This window comes from Ursus maritimus, unplaced genomic scaffold (assembly GCF_017311325.1).
Source record: "Ursus maritimus isolate PB19 unplaced genomic scaffold, ASM1731132v1 scaffold_17, whole genome shotgun sequence".
NCBI lineage: Eukaryota > Metazoa > Chordata > Mammalia > Carnivora > Ursidae > Ursus > Ursus maritimus.
This window is the reverse complement of record NW_024424119.1, coordinates 54,019,910-54,039,873: the sequence shown is the minus strand read 5'-3', so window position 1 is coordinate 54,039,873 and position 19,964 is coordinate 54,019,910. Positions and strand designations below refer to the sequence as shown.

The 19,964-nt window shown below is 55.7% G+C and overlaps 1 protein-coding gene across 1 annotated transcript; it reads left to right on the top strand.

Annotated features, from left to right (window-relative positions):
* Positions 1–8,962: 8,962 nt before the first annotated feature.
* On the top strand, positions 8,963–19,541 carry PTGES (prostaglandin E synthase). Its single transcript, XM_008698696.2, has 3 exons — positions 8,963–9,159; positions 12,761–12,843; positions 18,893–19,541. The coding sequence occupies exons 1-3, from the start codon at positions 9,031–9,033 to the stop codon at positions 19,140–19,142; spliced, it is 462 nt and encodes a 153-aa protein (XP_008696918.1). The 5' UTR covers positions 8,963–9,030; the 3' UTR covers positions 19,143–19,541.
* Positions 19,542–19,964: the final 423 nt, after the last annotated feature.

Here is a 19,964-nt window from a genome sequence, read left to right as displayed (position 1 = left end):
TGTGAGGTGGGAAGAATCCTAGTACCTATTTCAACTGGATGTTGAAGATTGTTATCATTTCCCAGGGACACAGTGAACATTATGCAAGTGCTGTTTTCTTTCTTTCTTTCTTTCTTTCTTTCTTTCTTTCTTTCTTTCTTTCGTATTTTTTTTCTCTAAGATTTTATTTATTTGAGAGAGAGAGAAAGAGCACAAGTGGGGGTAGGGGCAGAGGCAAAGGGAGAAGCCAGGACCCTGGGATCAGGACCCGAGCCGAAGGCAGATGCTTAGCTGACTGAGCCACCCAGGCGCCCTCTTTCTTTCTTTTTTAAGTCATCTCTACCCACAACATGGGGCTTGAACTCATGACCCCGAGATCAAGAGTTGCACACTCCACCGACTGAGCCATCCCGGTGCCCCTGTACAAGTGTTGTTAAAAAAGGGGGGGGGCGCCTGGGTGGCACAGCGGTTGGGCGTCTGCCTTCGGCTCAGGGTGTGATCCTGGCGTTCTGGGATCGAGCCCCACATTGGGCTCCTCCGCTATGAGCCTGCTTCTTCCTCTCCCACTCCCCCTGCTTGTGTTCCCTCTCTCGCTGGCTTGTCTCTATCTCTGTCAAATAAATAAATAAAATCTTAAAAAAAAATACTGCATGACGCCTGGCTCAGGGGAAGCTGCTGTTGTTCATGCTGTTATTTATGAGAAAATGTTGTCATCTATTATATTAGAGGTGATGAAAAGTTCTCTCAAGCTCTGATGTTATCCTTTCTCTGGCTTTGAATCAGACACGCCTTCCTTACTCAGCTCATGTTGAGCGAGCGACCTTGAGCTCAGAATCAGGGCCAGCTCGTGGAGCCACACAGGGTCCCATGTGCTCCATTTACTGCTCCACTGTCAGCAGCTTGAAACTCTCGATGACTTTTGAACAAGGGGCTTTGCATTTTCCTTTTTTTTTTTTTTTAAGATTTTATTTGTTCATTTGACAGAGAGAGAGACAGCCAGCAAGAGAGGGAACACAAGCAGGGGGAATGGGAGAGGAAGAAGCAAGCTCCCAGCGGAGGAACCTGATGTGAAGCTCGATCCCAGAACCCTGGGATCACACCCTGAGCCGAAGGCAGACGCCCAACGACTGAGCCACCCAGGCGCCCCTGCATTTTCCTTTTGCAAGTGGCCCCACAAATTATGTAGCTTGGCGTCACAGCCCATCCTGTGCTGGTGGCAATGAGGGGACTCCAGCAAGGGGCCGTGATCCTCTCTGACCTGCACTCGGTCTGTGGCACACAGGGTTATGGCCCCTCCTAGAGGGACCTTCACAAACTAGGTCATGCGGGCTGGGAAAACATGGGATCCAAGGACGAGCTGATTGGGATTTTGCCTGGAAGAGGAGATTTAGGGTTGACCTGGCGGTGTCTTCCAATTTCTAAGGGCTGTGGGGAGGAGAAGGGAGCCTGCGTGTCCCCTATGGCCCCAAAGGACAGATCCGGCTCAGCCCAAGGAAGGAGTTCTGCGCAAGAGTTGTGCAAGAAGGGAACAGCTGGCTTGACTTCAAATCTTAGCTCTGCCTGGGGGTGAAGAGCCCAGGCTCTGGCTGCAGATAGCTTCACCCCTGCCCAGATCTGTGTCCTTAGGTGAAGTCATCCATAGCCCCGAGCCTCTTTCTCCATTACACAGGTGAGCACACTAAAGATAAAACAAGGTGGGTTTATACCCAAAGCACCTAAATGCGCCTACCTCCATGATAGCTGCCTGCTGTTGTCGTTGTTATTGATTATTATTATTATTATTAGAAAGTAGTGAGTCCCCCAGATTGGCAGGGTTCAAGGTGAGAAGGACCATCATGGAGTTGCAGAGATACCCCGGGCATCAGGGGTAATGGAGGAAACACACACTTTGCCCCCTTAACCCTTTTGGCATCTGGCGTGTTTGGATGATTCATTTAAAAACCCGCAGTCGAGAAATACTGTCTTTGTGACAACGGCCTGACAGAAAGAGGGTGGCGCTTCTTGTCGAACTGAGGAGCTCTGGGGTCCGGGAGGCTGCTGAAGAGCGGGAAGGATTCCCATCCTTCCTGCATGGGAAAGCCCCGGCTAGCTGTCCCTTGAGCCATCGCTGGCCGAACCGTGATCCCAGGAATGCACAGCTCTCCTGCGAAGCCTCTGGGAAATGGGTTCCTGATGTGTCTGAAAGCCGGACGCCGGAAATGCCCACGGGAAAGCAGCATCCGGGGGCGGCGTGCAAAAGCGTGTGCTGGGCTGCATGCACGGGCAGTTCTCGGCACTCCCCGACCCCCGAGCCTCTGCCTGGAGCCACACTCGGAGGACTGCAGCTTCTCGGGAAATGTCTTGGCAGGCATTTGTGCTGAGACAAACATTTCTCCGCTCCCTCGTCCCCCATGCTCCTCTCCTGTCAGCTGCGTGCTGTCCCCAAATAGCATCCAGGAAATGCTCCTGCCGACCGCAGCCCCGTGCATCAGGAACGGGATCCGAGGCCCCGGGTCAGGCTGCAGCAGCTGGGCTCCGTCAAGGGCCGCGCTGGGCCAGAGCGTGGAAGAGCCACACGTGTGTTTCTCTCTGCTGAGACAGGGGAAGAGGATGGCCCAGGAATTCACGGCATTTCGGGCACACAGTCAGGTGGCCCATCTTCCAACAAATATTTACTAAGCGCGGCTCTATGCAGACACCCCACCGGGAGCTGTACACACAGCCGTGAGGAAGCCGGCGGCCCGGCTTTTCTTTACTCTTTTTCCTTTCCACGAAAAAGACCGCATTTCTAAGTGTCCAGGTTCAATGGCACTACGTCCATGTACATCGTTGTGCAACCATCAGTCTCATCTCTAGAACTTTCTCGTCTGGTCTTCCAGAAAGAAAGCCCCAGCCCCATGCGCCTGACATCGTCACTCGAATTCCCCCTCCGCCTACAGCCTGGCAACCACCGACCCCCTTTCTGCCTCTAAGGATTCGCCCATTCTGGACATTTCTTACAAACAGAATCATAGGCTATGTGGCCTTTTGGGTCTGGCTTCTTAGCATGATGTCTCCCGAGTCATCCGTGATGTAGCGTGTGTTGGTACATTGGTCCTTCTGATGGCCGAACGAGGTTCTACTGGCTGGCTCCCAGGCTTTCCTCACCGCTGGGCTTTAGAGCTGAGCAGCCTTGCTACTCCTCACTCCCCCGAGGAGCTCCCGGGGAGTTTCCTGCCTCAGGGAGGCGTACTGCGAGCAGAAGAACCTTATGTTACCCACTAAAGATTGCTGCCTCTTAAGAGCTTGCTACATACAGCCCCGCAGCCAGAACCCACCAGCTGTGGGACCCGGGGCGAGTACAACCATCCACCCGGGCCTCAGGCCTCATATCTCTAAAATGGGTCTAAGAGTCTTACCTCCTTCTGGAGGATTAACTACGGTGGCATCTGTGATCAGGCCTGCGTTGGGTGTGAGAACATTGCCCAGCGATCCTGTGGCCAAATCACCCCGTCCGACTGCTGTCCTTAAGTGGGATGACACCATCCCTGAAGGCCATCTTGGCCATCGCAGGAATGGGCTTTGGGGCCAGGCCGGGCTTGAGAGCCCCGGGAAGCGGCCTGGCACATAGCCCCAGATCAGCCCAGTTCTCTGATGGGCAGCTTCTAGTGTTCACCATGTATCCTTGTCAGTAACCGTGAGCGGCTGTGTTTCTGCACTGCGGGATGGGTGTTTTTGTGCTGTCAGTGCGTAACCTAACTAAATTTAAAATCGCATCGTCTTTGCAGTCCTAACCGACTAGGCACCGGAGGCGGGTTCTGTTGTTCTGGTCCCAGCCTGCCCGGCAGCCAGTCCCACTCAGAGACACACAGGCCTCTTCCCAGGTGGGCTCTGTGCCTGTCAGGAGAGGCAGCCAGGCTCCCCCCGGGATTCTAGGAGGTAGGCAGGCAGGAGTCAGGACCCAGAACTGAACTCAGGAGCTTTTTACTTATCTTGGTCTAGATTCTTTGGGTTATAATGAAAGGAATCCTAAGCAAAGGAGCTTAATTCAATTCAATAAATTACAGTTAGGTCTCTATGTCAGGCATGGGACCAGGACTTGTGCTTTATCGGCAAACAAAACCGAGACCCCTGCCCTAAGAAGCCAGGTGTTAAGACAGTAAGGATAATAAATAAATTATATGGTGTGTCATTGAGTGAAATGAGCTGTGGAAAGAAAAGAGAAAGCAGAGGCAAGGAAGTGACATCAGAAGGGCCATGGGTGGGGACAGGCTGTGGAACCACAGGAAGGTGGTTGAGGGGGCTGGAGGGGCTGACATCTGAGCAAGGACTGGAAGGTGAGTGTCACGCAGCAAATGCGGGGGGGTGGGGTGGGGTGGGAATTCCAGGCAGAGGCCCCAGCCAGAGCGAAGGCCCAGAGAAAGGATAGTGTGGCTAGGCTGACCGAGTGAGTAGAGAAGGAATCCAGAGAGAACCAGATGGAGACCAGATGGGATGAGGCCACGGGCCATTGGCCAAACTTCGGCTTTCACTCTGAGCGAGATGGGAGCCACTGCAATTTGGAGCCAAGGACAAGCGTGATTTGACTGATGTTTTGTTTAAGCAAAGAAGGAAACTCCTAAACTCCCAGGCCCTGGGTGAGTCAACGGGTCGGGACCTTGGTGCTTCCAGAACAACCCCCCCCCCCACACACACACACACACGAAGCAGGCAGCAGTCGCGCGCAGCTTCAGGCCATTACAGTCGCAGGGCTCCGTCCTACAGCCAAGAGTGGTCTTTCCAGTGGGGTCACAATATAAACTCCTGGGGAAGGTCTCTGATTGGCTCTGCTTGGACCAATCACAGTGGCCTGATGCCAGGGACATTGTGATTGGCTTCCCTGGATCACATGGCCACCCCATCCCAAGAAGAGGTGTTTTCGGATTGGCCGAGCCACCGGCATTACAGGCAATAGGGGTCCAGCTCCTAAAGGGAAAGTTGCGATTTCCCAGAAGAAGGTAGGAGGGAGAGGGGAGCTGGCCGCCTCCGACAAAAACAACAGCCCTTCCTCGAGTTGCTCATCCTGGATTCCTCAGGGGGTCCGGCCTGTGGGACACCCACCCCCCAACCGTCTGCCGCAGCAGGGGCTGCGGAGCCACCGGAAACGCGCACTAATCTGTGTTTGCACCGCACCCCTTCCGCAGAGCACACGCCACATTTCACAAACACCGCTTCTCCAGAATGAGGAGAAGCGGTTGATGCCGCTCTGATGACTGAAGCACGGATCTGACTTCAAAGGTCACTCGAGCCGCAGTAACTTTCTTTTATCGCTGCATTTCCCCATCCCTGGCTGGAGAAAGCCCCAGCAGTGCTCACCGAGGTCAGGACCCAGCGGCCGAGGTGGGGCCGCTTCCTCCTCGCTCTGAAGGTCCTCTGAAGTCACAGACAATGAACCAGCCCCCAGAGCCGGGGCTCTGATCCTCAGGAAATGCCGAGGAGCCTGAGCTGGAAGAAGCCACTTGGCGGCTCACACGAAGCGGCTCCTCTTTGCTCGGAGTTGTACACAGTGACCAGAGACCTCTTATGGGGTTTGTTTTCGTTGTTTTGTTTTTTGTTCTTTTAACACAGTAAAGTCACAACTTCTGAAGATCCATTGCAGCAAATTCTTACGTCTATATTCACCTGCGTGGCCACCACCCAGGGGTGATATGAACACATTTCTGATTCCTGGGAGGCCTCCTCCTGGGCGGCCCCGGGGCTTCTCGTGCCTTCGCTGTTGTATTTCCCGTGAACCTCGGGGCCAGGCCCAGGTGAGCACCCCCATCCCCACCCAGTGCTTTGCACACACGGTCTCCCATCGGCCCACCCCCTGCAAGGCAGGAGCCCTGCTCTTACGGGCAACGAACGTCACGGTCACCGGAGCTCAGAGAGAAGCATCATCACCACCACCAAAAACAACAGCGGCCGCTTCCACGGGCTGCGGGAGGCTTTAGGGAAATTCTTGGCCAGAGATCAGAGAAGGGCTTGAACTCCCTGCCAGGTCCTGGCTTAGCTGGTTCGTTTCAGCAGACGATGAGGAAAAGATTCCTACCATGAAGTCATGCACGTCAGTCAGCAGCGCTTCCCCACGAAGTCCCTCTTATTTTTGGCTCCAGGTAAGGGTGGATAAGAATCCACTCTTTGCCCACGCTGGTTTTCCTAGCCTCTGCCAGTGAGTTTTCTGTCGTGTTTCGGAAGACCAAGCAGGGCAGAGCCTGCTGCCTAGTCCAGGGAAGGGCGGACGCCCAGGGTCGCCTCTTAGGCTGTGTCTGGTCCACGATTCTAGGGCTGGTGCAGCCACCAGACCCCAACCCCCACGACTGAACTTGTCGTCAGGGCGGGCAGCCGCTCCAGCGGTTTCCCCAATCCAGGGGCAGGACCGACAGGCACCCTCTGTTCTCAGAAACATCAGCAAGGAGCAAGCTTGCACGATTCCTTCAAACATACAGGCAGAGATAAAACCTAATTCAGGACATCCCATACTTTCTATGTCCCATCCCTGATCATGACCTCTCATTTATCTTGTGGGGCTGGGACAACCCGGGCTGGCGGCCCCATGTTCCAGAAACATGGGTGTAGGTTTACAAGCACATCTTTTGTCCAGATAATGGAAGGCTTGGCGCAGAGCAAATGGACAAGCAATCCTCCCCCCACCCCACTCCCCCCAACCCCAGCAGCAAGGACAGGGGTTTCCAAGAGCCTCCGTCTTGGCAACCCAAGCATTATCCCATTTTGAGGAGGTGGAAACTGAGGCTCAGAGGCTCATACAGATGAGGGCTGACTGTGTGCCAGGTGCTTAATAATTAGACACGACTCCCTTCGGTTCTCTCACCTGCTGTGCCGAGCGACAACAGCTGTGCATCACAGCTGATGAAAAGTGTTCAGAGAAGGAAACTGCTTGCCCAAGGCCATGAAGCTGCCGTCACCAAGGGCTGGCTCTGGATTCAACATCAGCTGAGTCTGCTCCCGCGCACGTGGCCAGTGTCTCTGCCCCCTGGCCAGTCCTTCCCTTGGCCTCCGCTGCTTTGAGACAGGCCCAGACTGATACTGCTGTCCCTCTGGCCAGACCCAAGGGTGAAGAAGACACGGAAAACTGATTGTTTCCTCCTGTGCACCGCCCCAGGGCACCTCCTGGCAAAGCAAGCAGTGCTGGCAAAACAAGCAAGGGACAAGATTTCCTGCCTTTGCGGAGGTCCTGCCCCCAACCTGGGAAAGGGGGTGAAGGAGGGGGAGCACATTAAGGTGAGGGTCTTGAAGCAAGAGATTCAAAGAATGTGACGGCGCAAAATGTTGATGTTTTTGTTGAAGAGCTGATGGGTCTTTCGGGAAGTTCCTGTAAATAATAAAACCATTTGCCTGGGAGTCTCCCAGAAAAGCGCAGGCATTCTTCATTTCATTGTGCTTTGCTTTATTGCACTTCACAGATACTGTGGGTTTGGGCTTGTTTCTTGTTTTTTTTCCGAACAAATTGAAGGTTTGTGGCAACCCTTTGTTGAGCAAGTCCGTCGGCCCCACTTTTCCAACAGTGTTTGCTCACTTTGCCTCTCTGTATCACATTTTCGTAATCCTCACAATCTTTCAAAGCTTTTCATTATTACCGTATTTGTTGGAGCGATCTGTGATCAGGGAGGATGACTCAGGGAAAGCTAGGATGATGGTTCCCATTTTGTAGCAATAAAGTATTTTGGGGGTGCCTGGGTGGCTCAGTCAGTTATGTGTCTGCCTTCAGCTCAGGTCATGATCCCGGAGTCCTGGGATTGAGCCCCATGTCAGGCTCCCTGGGAGCCTGCTTCTCCCTGTCCCTGCAGCTCCCCCTGCTTGTGTGCTCGCTCTGTCAAATAAATAAAATCCTTTAAATAATAATAATAAAGTATTTTTTGCTGAAGGTACGTACCCTCTTTTTTAGACATAATGCTCTTGCACACTTACCAGACTACAGTGTAGTGTAAGCATACCTTTGACGTGCACGGGGAAACCAATAAAATTCCTTTTGAGCTGCTTTATGGCGGGACTCGCTTTATTGCAGTGGTTGGAAACCGAACCCGCAACATCTCCAAGGTACGCCTGCCCAGAGATGCTACAGAACATAACAGAAGGGTGTTCTCTAGTTTCCTATGGTGGCTATAACCAATCAGCCCAGATTTCATGGCTGAAAACAACACCAATTTACTAGCTTAGCGTTCTGGAGGCTAGCAGTCCAAAGCCAATGTCAGTGGGCGAAAAGTCAAGCTCTCCCAAGGCTGGTTCCTTCAAAAGCTTTAGGGGAGAGTTTGTTTCCTGGGCTTTTCCGGCTTCTAGAGGTCACCTGCATCATTTGGGTGACAGCCCACCTCCCTTTCATCTTCGAAGCCAGCAGCATAGCGTCTCCTCTCCTCTCTGACCTCTGTTCCTGTCTTGATGTCTTTCCTCCCTACTGCCTCTCTCCCAGGAGAACACTTGTGATCGAATTGGATTCACCCAGATAATCTAGGATGATCTCCCCGGCTCAAGATTCTAACTTGAATCCCATCTGCAAAGTTCCCTTTTGTCAGGTATGGCGCCATAACCCCAGGTCCTGGGGATTGGGGAGCGGACATCTTTGGGGGGCCCGTATTCAACCTACTACAAAAAAGCAAAGTCACCTCACGTAGGTATGGCTGTGGTTCAAATGTCCAGGCTGAGAGTGGGGACAGATAGCTCAGTCCTCGTGCCTACCACCTGCCCTGACCCTCTGGGAAATAGGGATAAATCAGCAATGTCTGCCACCCGAGGAGCTCCTGCCAGGCGTCCGGCTTTGACACACCCCCAGAAGGCAGGCACTGCCATATACCCCCATTTTACAGATGAGGAAGCAGATTAGAACGGGTTTGAGGATTTGCCGGGGAGGGGCGTCTGGGGCCGGAGGCTGGACCAGGGACACCTCTCAGCCCTCAGCTTCTCCCAGCATCTGGGGGCAGAAGCTGCCTCTGCGCCGGAGTGGGCGGGTGCTGAGTGCAGACAGGCCTCCTGGCGGCTCTCCCCGCCTCCTCCAGCTCCCGGAGACACGGCCGCACGCCTGCTCCGCCGTCTTCCCGGAGCTGCCGCCTGCCCACCAACATGCCTCCCCCTGTCCTGGCGTTGGTGAGCGGCCAGGCGCTCTCGGCTTTCCTGCTTTGTGGCACACTGCTGGTCATCAAGATGTACGTGGTGGCTGTCATCACGGGCCAAGTGCGGCTTCGGAAGAAGGTAGGCTGCCCAGGACCCCGAGCCCCACATCCCCTCGTGCGCTCTCTCGCTGCCCTGCCGGGAAGCTGTCAGGCTGGGAGGCTTGACCAAGGTGTTTTCAAGGGCCCGAGTGTGAGGGACCGGGGACCTAGGTGCCTCTCCCAGTCCTGTGGGATGGCAGGGCCTGCACCTTCTTGTCCTCTGTTTTAAGAGCTTTTACTCACTTTCTGGGCCACCAGGTGGGTTCTGGCTGAGTGCTACTGTGGCTGCGGGTGTCTCGGAGAAGCGGGTCCCGGAGGCTGGAGTGAGACAGGCTAAAGCCTCCATTGGACCTGGTGGCTTCCCAGCACGGGAGATCTGATATTTGGGTATTTGGGTGGAGCGGGAACTAGCGACCCAGGAGTCCGAGAAACCCTTCAGTGGAAATTCCCAACTCACTGGCAAGGGTGCTTACAAAGCCACGGCAGCCTCCAGAGGCCAGGTCCCAGACAGGCTCCACTGGAATTTTCTTTCTTTTTTTGAAGGTTTCATCTATTTATCTGAGAGAGAGAGAGAGAGGGAGGGAGGGAGGGTGAGTGGGGGGAGGGGCAGAGGGAGTGGGAGAAGCAGACTCCCCACTGAGCAGGGAGCACCAGAGGGCTCCATTCCCAGGACCCTGAGATCACAACCTGAGCCAAAGTCAGATGCTCAACCGACTGAGCCATCCAGGCGCCCCTCCACTGGAATTTTCAAGGAGGAATTTCCCCCACTAATCCAAGCCCCAGAGCCAAAACAGCAATAAAGAGGCTGAGATTTGAGCCCGGGTGAGCTGGTGGGTGGGCCGACCCATTCAGAACAACTCCGCTCTCGCTTTGGACAGCCAGATCCCGAGAAGTTTCTCGGGCCAAGCTGGCCGGCTGTCCTGTTATTCAGTAGAGGAATCATTTCCAGAAACTGTGCCCCTTTGTCCAGTTCCAAAGCCAGGCAAGGCTCGCTCTGGCCTCGAGTGGGGCGGGGTGGACACCGGGGCGCCGGGATCTTGCTGGGGGTCAGACTCAGCCCCTGACACAGGTGCAGGCAGGGTTGAAGGCGGAGCCGCTCCCTGCGCAGATAACGCCCAGAGGCACAGGCACGTGGGTGGCCCCTGCCTTCCCCCCGCGTTGGTCCATCCTGGATATGGGATACAGGCACCCAGCGGGGACCCAGCAGCAGGCACCCAGCGGGGACAGCTGCGTTCACCCATCAAGTCCCTCCTTGAAGCTGAGTGTTTACTCCCCACCGTGACTCTGGGGGGGGGGGAGGCGGGAACTACCTTCACCTTGTTTTCCAGGTGAGGACCCTGGGCTGAGAGGAGACATTACCTGTGAAGACCACCTAGCGGGGGTTTGCCCCAGGAATGCGGAGGGGGCTGTCTGGCTCCACAAGCTGCCCGGGGGGCGGGGGAGGGAGTTCTCGACAGAGTTTCCCTTTTAACGCGACTTCAGGGATAGAAAGAGATAAGCCTGAGAGTGCCTTTCTCCCTGGTCGGTGGGGAAGAAAGCAAGCTTCCCTCGGGCTGTCCCCAGAAGCTCCTTAGCATCTGGGATCTTCCCTCTGGTTTCTGTTTCGGTGTTCCGTCAACCAGGAAAGAGCCCAGGAGCCACACCTTGGGAAGGGGATGGACGTGGGCCTCAGGCTCCTCCACCCACCAGCTGTGGACTAAGGGCAAGTCCGGGAGCTCAGTTTCCTCATCTGTAAACAGGGGATGGTCAGGGCAGTGCCGGGAGGGTTCAGTACCTCGCACAGAACTGAAGTTTCCCCTTGCTGGTTCTCATTACTTATTAACAGTCGAGGGCAGCAGCAGAAGCTTGTTTGTGGGGGCGCACCCAGAGGCCTGCCCCCTGTCCCAGCTGGAGGTGACACTCCCGCTTCTGACCCCAGGGGCTCTGACTCCAGTTCTCTTTAGGGGTGAGCGACCCCATGGACCTGACCTCCATGAACAGCTCCTGAACAGCCCTAGGACTCCCTCCAAAGGGCCCACGGACTCTGGGCCAGAGCCATCCGAATTGGTGATGCCACGACTGAAGGGCCAGTGGAGAGGAATTCTGGGTGTGGGGGCTCTGATCCTGACAGCGACTGGCCTCGGGCCTGGGCCGCATTCACTTCTGGGGTGGGGCAGGGGCAGCCCCACCAGGCAGGACAAACCAGCGCTCGGGGGCAGAGGTCAGCAGGGCTCGTGAGTCAGAGGAGGCAGGAGTTGCCGTCAGAGGAGCACGTTAGAAAGCCGCTGCTGACATCCAGGTTTGCCGTGGGGTTGGCGCGGCTGGCTTCCAGAGGCACGTGAGTGCAGGGCGTGGGCGGCCGAGGACCCAAGCGCGACCTTCAGTGTCTGCTGTCCACAGACCATTCATCGCGTGCCCTCGTGGTGCCAGGCATTGTGCGAAGGCCTCTCCAGATCTCCCCTTCTCTCTTCACGTAGGAAATGAGCTCCATTTGATCCAGAGCTCACAGATGAGGGAGCTGAGGCTCAGGGAAGTTAAGAAATGTGCAGCTGGGGGCACCTGGGTGGCTCAGCTCGTTGAGCATCTGACTCCTGATTTGGGCTCAGGTTAGGATCTTGGGGTCGTGAGATCGAGCCCCACCTTGGGCTCCATGCTCAGTGGGGAATCTGCTTGGGATTCTCTCTCTCCCCCCCCCCTGCCCTCCCCCCCAACCCCCATGCACACTTGCACAAGTGCTCTCTCTCTCAAATAAATAAATAAATCTTCAAATGAAATGTGCAGCTAGTCAGTGCAGAACTGGGGTTCTCTGCCCTCAACCATCAAACCCTCTCATTGCTCGTAGCTCAAAGTCCAAATTCTTAGAGTGCCTCCAGAACCCTTCATCTTGGGCCTCTGTCCCTTGTTCTCTGTACTCCAGCCACACTGGTTTTCTGTTCTTCAAACATGCCCATCTTCTGACCCCAGGGCTTTTGCACATGCTGTTCTGTGTATCTTCAATGCTGTTTCTCCAACCCTTCTTCATCTGGTTAATATTGTTGCATCCTTCAAACCTCAGCTTTACTGGCCCTGCCTCAGAGAAGCCTTCTCTGACCCCCAGACTTGGTCAGGTCTCCTGTGACCAGTCTCAAGGCCAACCTTGTCTTCTGTTTTTTAACACTCACCACCTGGTCTTCCCTGGTTCATAGGCAATTCCCCAATCAGACTGTGAACTTCCCAAGAGCAGGGGCAGGAGGGCCTTAGCCTTAGTCTATTCTGGCTGCTGTAACAACATATCATACTGGGGGCTTACAAATGACAGATTGATTTCTCACAGTCCTGGAGTCTGGGAAGTCCCAAGACCAAGGTGCCAGCAGATTCGGATTTGCTTTCAGGGTCACAGATGGCTGTCTTCTCACTGTGTCCTCCGGTGGCAGAAGGGGCAAGGGAGCTTTCAGGGAGGGGGGGTAGTGGGCACTAATCCCATTCGCGAGGGCTCCACCCCTATGACCTAATCACCCCTGAAGGCCCCACCTCCTAATGCCATCACCTTGGAGTTTGTCTTTCAACATATGAATTTGCAGGGCACACAAACGTTCAGTCCATAGCAGCCTTGTTTGTGGCGAGTGCCAGCACTTGGCACATAGTAGGAGCTCGAACAGTCATTCTCGGCTGATCTATTCCAGGCTTTTGCCAACCCCGAGGACGCCTTGAGACACGGAGGCCTCCAGTACTGTCGGAGTGACCAGGACGTGGATCGCTGCCTCAGGCAAGTACTATGGGGCCTTGACCTGGCCACGGCCTGCCCTTCCACCTGGCCACGGCCTGCCCCTCCAGGCCCAGCTCTGAGCAGCGGGACCTGGGGGATACCCAGAGGACCAAGGTCTTCTGCCTTCCTGATCCCCTCGGACCGTTCTCATTTATTCATCAATCCAATTTCGAATTAATTGTGGAAAAGTAATACCAGCTCATGACTCAGGATTCCAGAGTTGGAGAAGGCCACTCAGTGAGAACTCCCGTCTCCCCCCCGGCCTCTGACCTCCAGGCCCTACCCAGCTCCGCTCTCGGGGGGGCAAAACACGGTGTCTCTGCATCTTCCCAGGGACGCGTCCTGCACTGACAGATGCGTGCTTTTTCCTTTTTGCCCCCAAAGGGTCACCCTTCACCTGCTGATCCATTCACAGGGTTTGTAACCCATCAGCTCACGGCGGGGTGTCACCCGCTGGCTCAGCTCTGCAGGCTTTAGGCCGCTACCCTGCCGAACGGATCGCCCTTAGCTGTCTGACCCGTTCCCCTCCAGTGGGCATTAAGGCTGTTCTCAGTCTTTCCCGAGTATGAACAGAGTGCATCCAAACCTCGCATTGCCTTCGCGGGTATGTGTGAGCAAAACTGCGGGGTGCATTCGAGCGGGGTGAAGAGTATTGCTGAATAGTCACAAATCTACTTTCACCACGGGTGTGGGAGAGGTCTCCCCTGCCCCCTCCGAGCTTCCCCTCTGGAGGGCTACACTGCCAAGGCGATGGGCAAAAATTTACGTCATGTTTTGATTTTCCTTTGCATCTCCCGTATTCGGAGCGAAGTGGAACCTCATTTTGTATGCCTAGCACCCCCCAGTCCATCCAAAACAATTTTCCTCATTATAAAAGTCAGAATGGCTGGCCGTTGCAGACAACTTGGGTCCTGTTGCAAACCCCCAGCGGCAAAAGGGAGACCAGTCCCCATTCTAATCCCCGCTGACATCGAACACTGTTTCCATCCAGCTCCTCTGTGTCAATGTTTTCCATAAAATCAGGTACACATCGTATACCCAGTTTGGGGTTGTGATTTTTTTTTTTTCAGTTAACATTATTTGGCGAGCATTTTCCATGTCAGCAAACGTTACTCAAAAAAATGGTATTTTAGAGACGGGTGTGTAAAATCCCATCGGAGACTCAGTGTTAATTTCACGTCACCAATCTGAATGGCCCAGTTTTGGGCAGTTTGCTCTAGTTCAGACCAACGGGCTGGAGAGTGGAAGGCAGCATTTCGGGGGGGGGGGGGGGAACCGTCTGCAGAGTTGGGGGGAGAAGTGGGAGGATGGGTAGCTGCACAGGAGGGAGACGGGAGACACACACACGGTTCTCAGTGCATTTCTGTGCATCCCGGGCAGAAATGGGTGGGACGCCGTCGTATGAATAATAGAGATTCTTTTATTGAAAGAGAGTGATTTTTTTTTCCCTTTTAATTGTCTTGGCTGTTGAACATAATGACATACTTGTGGTTTTTAAAAATTACAGAAATGTGTAAAGTAAATGTAGAAAGTAAAATTCTTTGCTGTCCCACCCTTTTTTTTTAAAGATTTTTTTTCTTATTTGAGAGAGAGAGAGAGAGAGAGAGAGAGAGAGAGGAGGAGCAGAGGGAGGGGCAGAGGGAGAGGGAGAAGCAGGCTCCCCACCAAGCAGGGAGCCTGACGAGGGGCTCGGTCCTGGGAACGGGATCATGACCTGAGCCGAAGGCAGACGCCCAACCGACTGAGCCACCCAGGCGCCCCTGATGCACCCTTTCTAATCTAACTACAGTGTGTAGTACTTCATCCATGCGACATGTAATGAGCACCTGCTGTGTGCAAGGCGCTGTACGTTAGTGGACAAAGCCTTACCCATACACGAGTCCATACTAGTGACCCGTATCCCACCCTCCCCCTGGGGGCTTGACTCTCCAGGGCAGCAGAGAAGGACCTGAGCAGTTGAGACTGTGGGTAGCCGGAGCCGGCTCCCGCAGCCACCGAGGGGGTGTGCCTAGCCTCTCACGGGGTTCGGGGGTTCTGTGTAGCAAAGCTTACTTGTGACATTGGAGTGGTTACGTGAGCTGTCGGACACTTGGTTTCTTTTCGGTGGCCGTAACCAAGCCAGGGAGCAACAACAGACCCACGTGGTACAAGGTGTTTCCGCCTACCCGACACAATGTTTCCTTCTGATCAGAGTGACCCACTATCTGTAGTAGTGATGCTCAAATGGCTGGAATTCGGTTCAGCACTTTTCCAGCACCTCTTATCAGACCATGTTTTACATCCTCGGCAAGTGTTTATTCGTGGGGGGACCCTGGCACATAACAGTGTTCACTGGGGACTTACCATGCCAGACCTGGGGGCTCCTGGCCCCCTGGGGCTCCTCCTCCCCTTCCTCCTGACCTCACATAACATCGTGGCACCTTGAAGGTGCAGAGCTCAGAGCAGCACACATCCGTCATCTACTGCCAGAGAACGGGCTGCAACCTGAGGCGGACAGGCTCTGGAAGCAAAAGTTAGTTAAATATTAGACCAGAGTTTATGGTGCAGCCAGGGTCACCCTTCCGCACAAACAGGAAAGCCCTTAGGTCTTGGTTCTTGGAGGATGAATCTGCTTGCAAGTTAGCAACACCCCAGAGCCGAAACATGAGCCCCGCTCCGGGAGGAGTCGGGAACCAGGTTTCGAGGGAAACGATGAAACCCAGCCACGGTCTTCCGTGAAGCCTATCCGAGTCTCCTGTGCATTTGGGCCAAAGCCTGAGTCTACACGTATGAAACTGCAGAGAGGAAGTATCTGAGTGACCCCCAAAGAAAAAAGACACACACGTGACCCACGCTTTGCAGTGTTTCTGTTTGGAGTGTGTGGGCCTAATCCCACTGAACCAGTTTGTCAGGAGATTGGTCCCCAAACCGCAGCCCTAGAAGTCCCTTAGACGTCATCCAGCGCGTTCATTTGCCTTTTGTGGGGGGTGCCCCGAGGCCCAGGGGCGGGTTAGCAGCACGCAGAACCCCAGGCTCCTGCCCGGGGGTGTCGGGGAGGCTGGCAAAGCCGAGGGTGAGATGAGCCTTAACCGTCGTGTCCAGGTCGAGGCTGGTGATGGCAGCGAGGGCGACGAGGAAGATGGCAGGTGAATCAGAGACGCAGCCCCTCGGGGACGGCAGCATTCCAAGCATTTTGTAGATGCCAACGCCCCGGGGCCCCCAGCAGCCCCCCCAGGAGGGTGTTGTGAGGTCCGAAGGCAGAGCCGGCTTGCCCAGGCCCTCTGAGCCCGGGCTCTGCACGAACGCGATTTTACTCCACCTTATACCTGCCTTTGACATTGAGCAACTGTCATTCATCGATGCGGCCCGTGCGGGCGACGGGGAGGTCCAGGAAGCAGGACAGACCGCAGCTGTCCCTGCCAGCTCCCTCAGGGTACCCCCCCCAGGTCTCCCTCTCCCCACCCGTCACCTGCCCTCCAGCAGCCAGTGGCGCAACGTCTGGAGGGGGGAGGGGCGGCCCGGTGCCGCCGGAGGTCCCAGCAAGTCCAGTCTAGCAGCGGGGATTGGCTTTGGGTGACTTTTATGTGAAAAAGTGGTTATTATGGGAATGACACGTTTTGCCCAAGCGTCTCTCCTATACGTGACTCCCTCCATGTCTGTCAGTGCATATCCGGGCCCGAGGGAGGGGAAGGAGTTTTCTTGCCTCACCTTTGATTTCCCCACAGCTCCCTGCCCTTGGCACCACTTGTGGTTTCGTGGGGGCCCCCCCGCTGTGGTTTGAGACCTACCCAAGGGAGGAGGGATGACGGCTGGGCCAGGCCGGGGACTGAGAGTCAGAGCCCAGGGCATTCTTGGCCCCAGCCACCTCTCCCCCCTCACTGGTGACCCTCAGGCCCTCCGTCCCTTCCCCCAGAGCTGGAGCTGGGAGGTGGGCTCAGCCCCTCTGCTCGGGTTTCTGGGGGGACTGCTCAGAGTGGGGGGCCCCACCGGCTGTGCACCTTGCCCATCCTACCCTCCTCTCCACCCTGCTCCCCCTCATCTTTGGGGTTTGGCCGGTGACTCTCTTAACAGCTTTCTAAAATCTGACTCACTCCTCAGTGAATACATGCTTTAAGAAGTGTCTGAATGAATGGGATTCGTCTGTTAGTGAGACTATTCTGGAAACTTCAGAATAAAAGTGTGACAGAAATGCTCGTCCAGGTGGGTCATCTGTGGTTGGCAACCACATTCTGGGACACATGCATTCGTCTTCTCCAAAGTAGGTTTTCCAGGGGTGTCCCTCTAACAGTGTTAGGGGGATTGTGGGGATACCAAGCCCCATTTCCATAGGGTAGAGTGGTTTTAGAGGGACCCCTGTGGTCCCCTCCCTCATTCGTACCTCACGAGTAAGCTGAGGGGCTTGCTTGATCGGGGAGCGGCCCCCCGCCTAGTCTCCCCCTTCTAGTCCTTTCCCTGGCCTCCCGCTCTTGGGCACTGGGGAGCAGCAGCCTTCCCCCCAGCCCAGTGCGACCTGCCCTGCCGCGGACTTGCTTTCCCTGAGGCTGGCAGCTGTGGTGGAAGGATGTGGGGACGGACGCCAGCTGCTGTGTCCTGAGTGTGGCCTAAGGAAGATCCAGGCCCCCTGGGTGAACGGGAGCTTGTATCCACTCTGACTGAATTCCAGGCTCCATACCCCACCTCACAAGACCCCTCTCCTGCTCCCATCCTGCCTCGCTCCCTCTCATGCCACCACACTCCAGACACCTGGGTCACTTTCCTGTGCCTCGAACACCCGATGTTCATCCCCACCTTTGCATTTGCCAATCTCACTCCCTGGAAAGTTCTTCCCCTGTAGGGACGACCTGTGGATGACCCCTTATCAGTCAGGCTTTGGTGCAAGCGTCTCCTCCCTGGTCCCCACCCCCGTCGAGAGGCAGAGACCCCTGCAGCACTGGGCTGCCAATGAAGGCCTCCTCCCGGCCCTGAGCAGCCCACCCGATTCCCTAAGCCCCAGGTCAGCCCTGGCCTCGGGCTCTCCTGGCAAGCGGTAGGGAAGAGGAGGGCTCTGCGGCAGGGCGCACACAGGAGCTGCTGGACTGGGCCTGGCCTCCTGGCACAGCATCGGTGAGACGCCTTCCAGCTGGAAGGGCCTGGAGAAGGAGCTTGGGTTCCATGCCTCAACACATGCGGCCCGGCCTTGGGAGAGGTCACAGCCCCGGTGCTGGGATCTTGTTTATTCTTCGAACATGCCATCAGTCGCTGGCTCAGTCTCTAATTTACGGGACTTGACCTTCCCACCTCTCCCCAAGGAAGCTGCCCGGTAGCGGGAGGCATGGAAAATGTGAACCAACTCTTAGCAGAAGTGGGTGAGTTTTCTTTCTTGGTCATTTAGTTATGGCGGGGGTTGTGCACAGCCCTTCCACGCCCCCCCTCCACCGGCACCGCCACACATACTCACACACTTGATCATTTTAAACAAAACACAACAAAGAGGAAGCAGGATAGCACGGATGAAATGAAGAGTTTCCCCGGCGCCCAGCGATGGGTCGGCTCGGAGTGCATGCAGCTCTGTTACCATGATCCCTGGAAGGGGAAGGAGGGTTGCTGGGTTATGGGGCAGAATAAGACAGGCGAGGGTTTCGGATGCAGGCTCTTGGGCTCTAGCCTGTGCCACTCAGGAAGGCCCAGGCACCTACATTCAGAAGGAGGGTGGCCTCAGAGAAGCCTGCCCTAGTGGTAAAGGGCATGGGTTCGAGGCTGACCTAGGCCCCACCCTGGCTCTCAGCCCCTCAGAGCCCCACTTTTCCCACCTGGTGTCCAAGGCCGGATGGGGAGAGGGTGGGGCGTGTGGCCGGACCCCAGTCCTGGAAAGACCTAGGGCTTGGCAAGAGAACCCCAGCCTGCTGTCTGTGGTGGCTACTAGCCCATAAGTGGGGCCGTCTCTCCTGCCTCTGTGGTGTCCGTTTGTCCTGGCCGTGAATGGACTTGAGTCTGGCACCCGGTGACGCGGGGCATTTCCGGGCAGGGGGCCCCAGGCTCCACGATACGCTCACTGCTCACCCCGGCTGACCGCCTGCCCTTGCCTTCCCAGAGCCCACCGGAATGACATGGAGACCATCTACCCCTTCCTGTTCCTGGGCTTCGTTTACTCCGTCCTGGGGCCTGACCCCTTCGTCGCCCGGATGCACTTCCTCGTCTTCTTCCTGGGCCGCATGGTGCACACCGTGGCCTACCTGGGCAAGCTGCGGGCGCCCACTCGCTCCCTGGCCTACACCGTGGCCCAGCTCCCCTGCGCCTCCATGGCCTTGCAAATCATCTGGGAAGCAGCCCGCCACCTGTGACCCGCCGTGGACGCCTCCTCAGCCACCAGACCACGGGCCACGAGCCACGGTGACTGTACCTGGGGAACTGGGCATCCCTTCAAGATTGTGATAGGCCCCGGGGACCTGGCTTCTTGGCAACCCGCTGAACATGGGATCCTGGGCGTCGCGGGCCTGTGTGTGTTTGCATAAGCGTGTGCACACACGAGTGTGTGTGTGCCCCTTGGATTTCTGGGGGAAGTGGCTGTTGGACCACGTAGAGAAGTCAAGATTGGTAGAAAACCTTCCACTCAAATACCAGAACATTAAAAAGCACATTCCTTCTTCGTCGCGAAGAGCGATGGGAGACTCAGTCCAGGTTCCTAAACCAAATGACCTTCCAGATCCAGGGCTCTAATAAAGGCAAATTTTTTAGACCCACCCCAGAGAGTCCAGTTCAGCTAATTTGGGGGCGGGGGGCCTGGGCATCTGCATTTTTAAAAAGCTCCCCTGTGTCCCATTGATGGCCAGGCCTGGGAGTCCCTGCCAGTTCCCTCTAGAAACAGGGCCCAGGGTAGGGTAGGGTGTGCTTTTGCAATTTCTTTTATGGTGAGAGTTTGGTGAGGTGTGGGTGGGATTATGTTCCTTTGTGTCCGGTCAACACTCCCTGGGCTCAGTCCCCATTCCTTTACTGGATCGTCGTCTCCGAGGTGCTGGTGCCGGTAGGAGGGGCCCCCAGGACAGTTCACTGCTCTTCCCCAGGAGTTAGTCTCTCCTAAGGGCTGTCAAGCAAGGACAATGGGGCTTGAAGGACCAACCACTGAAGGAACTTTCTGGCCCCCTGCAGTATCTACAAGGTCTGAA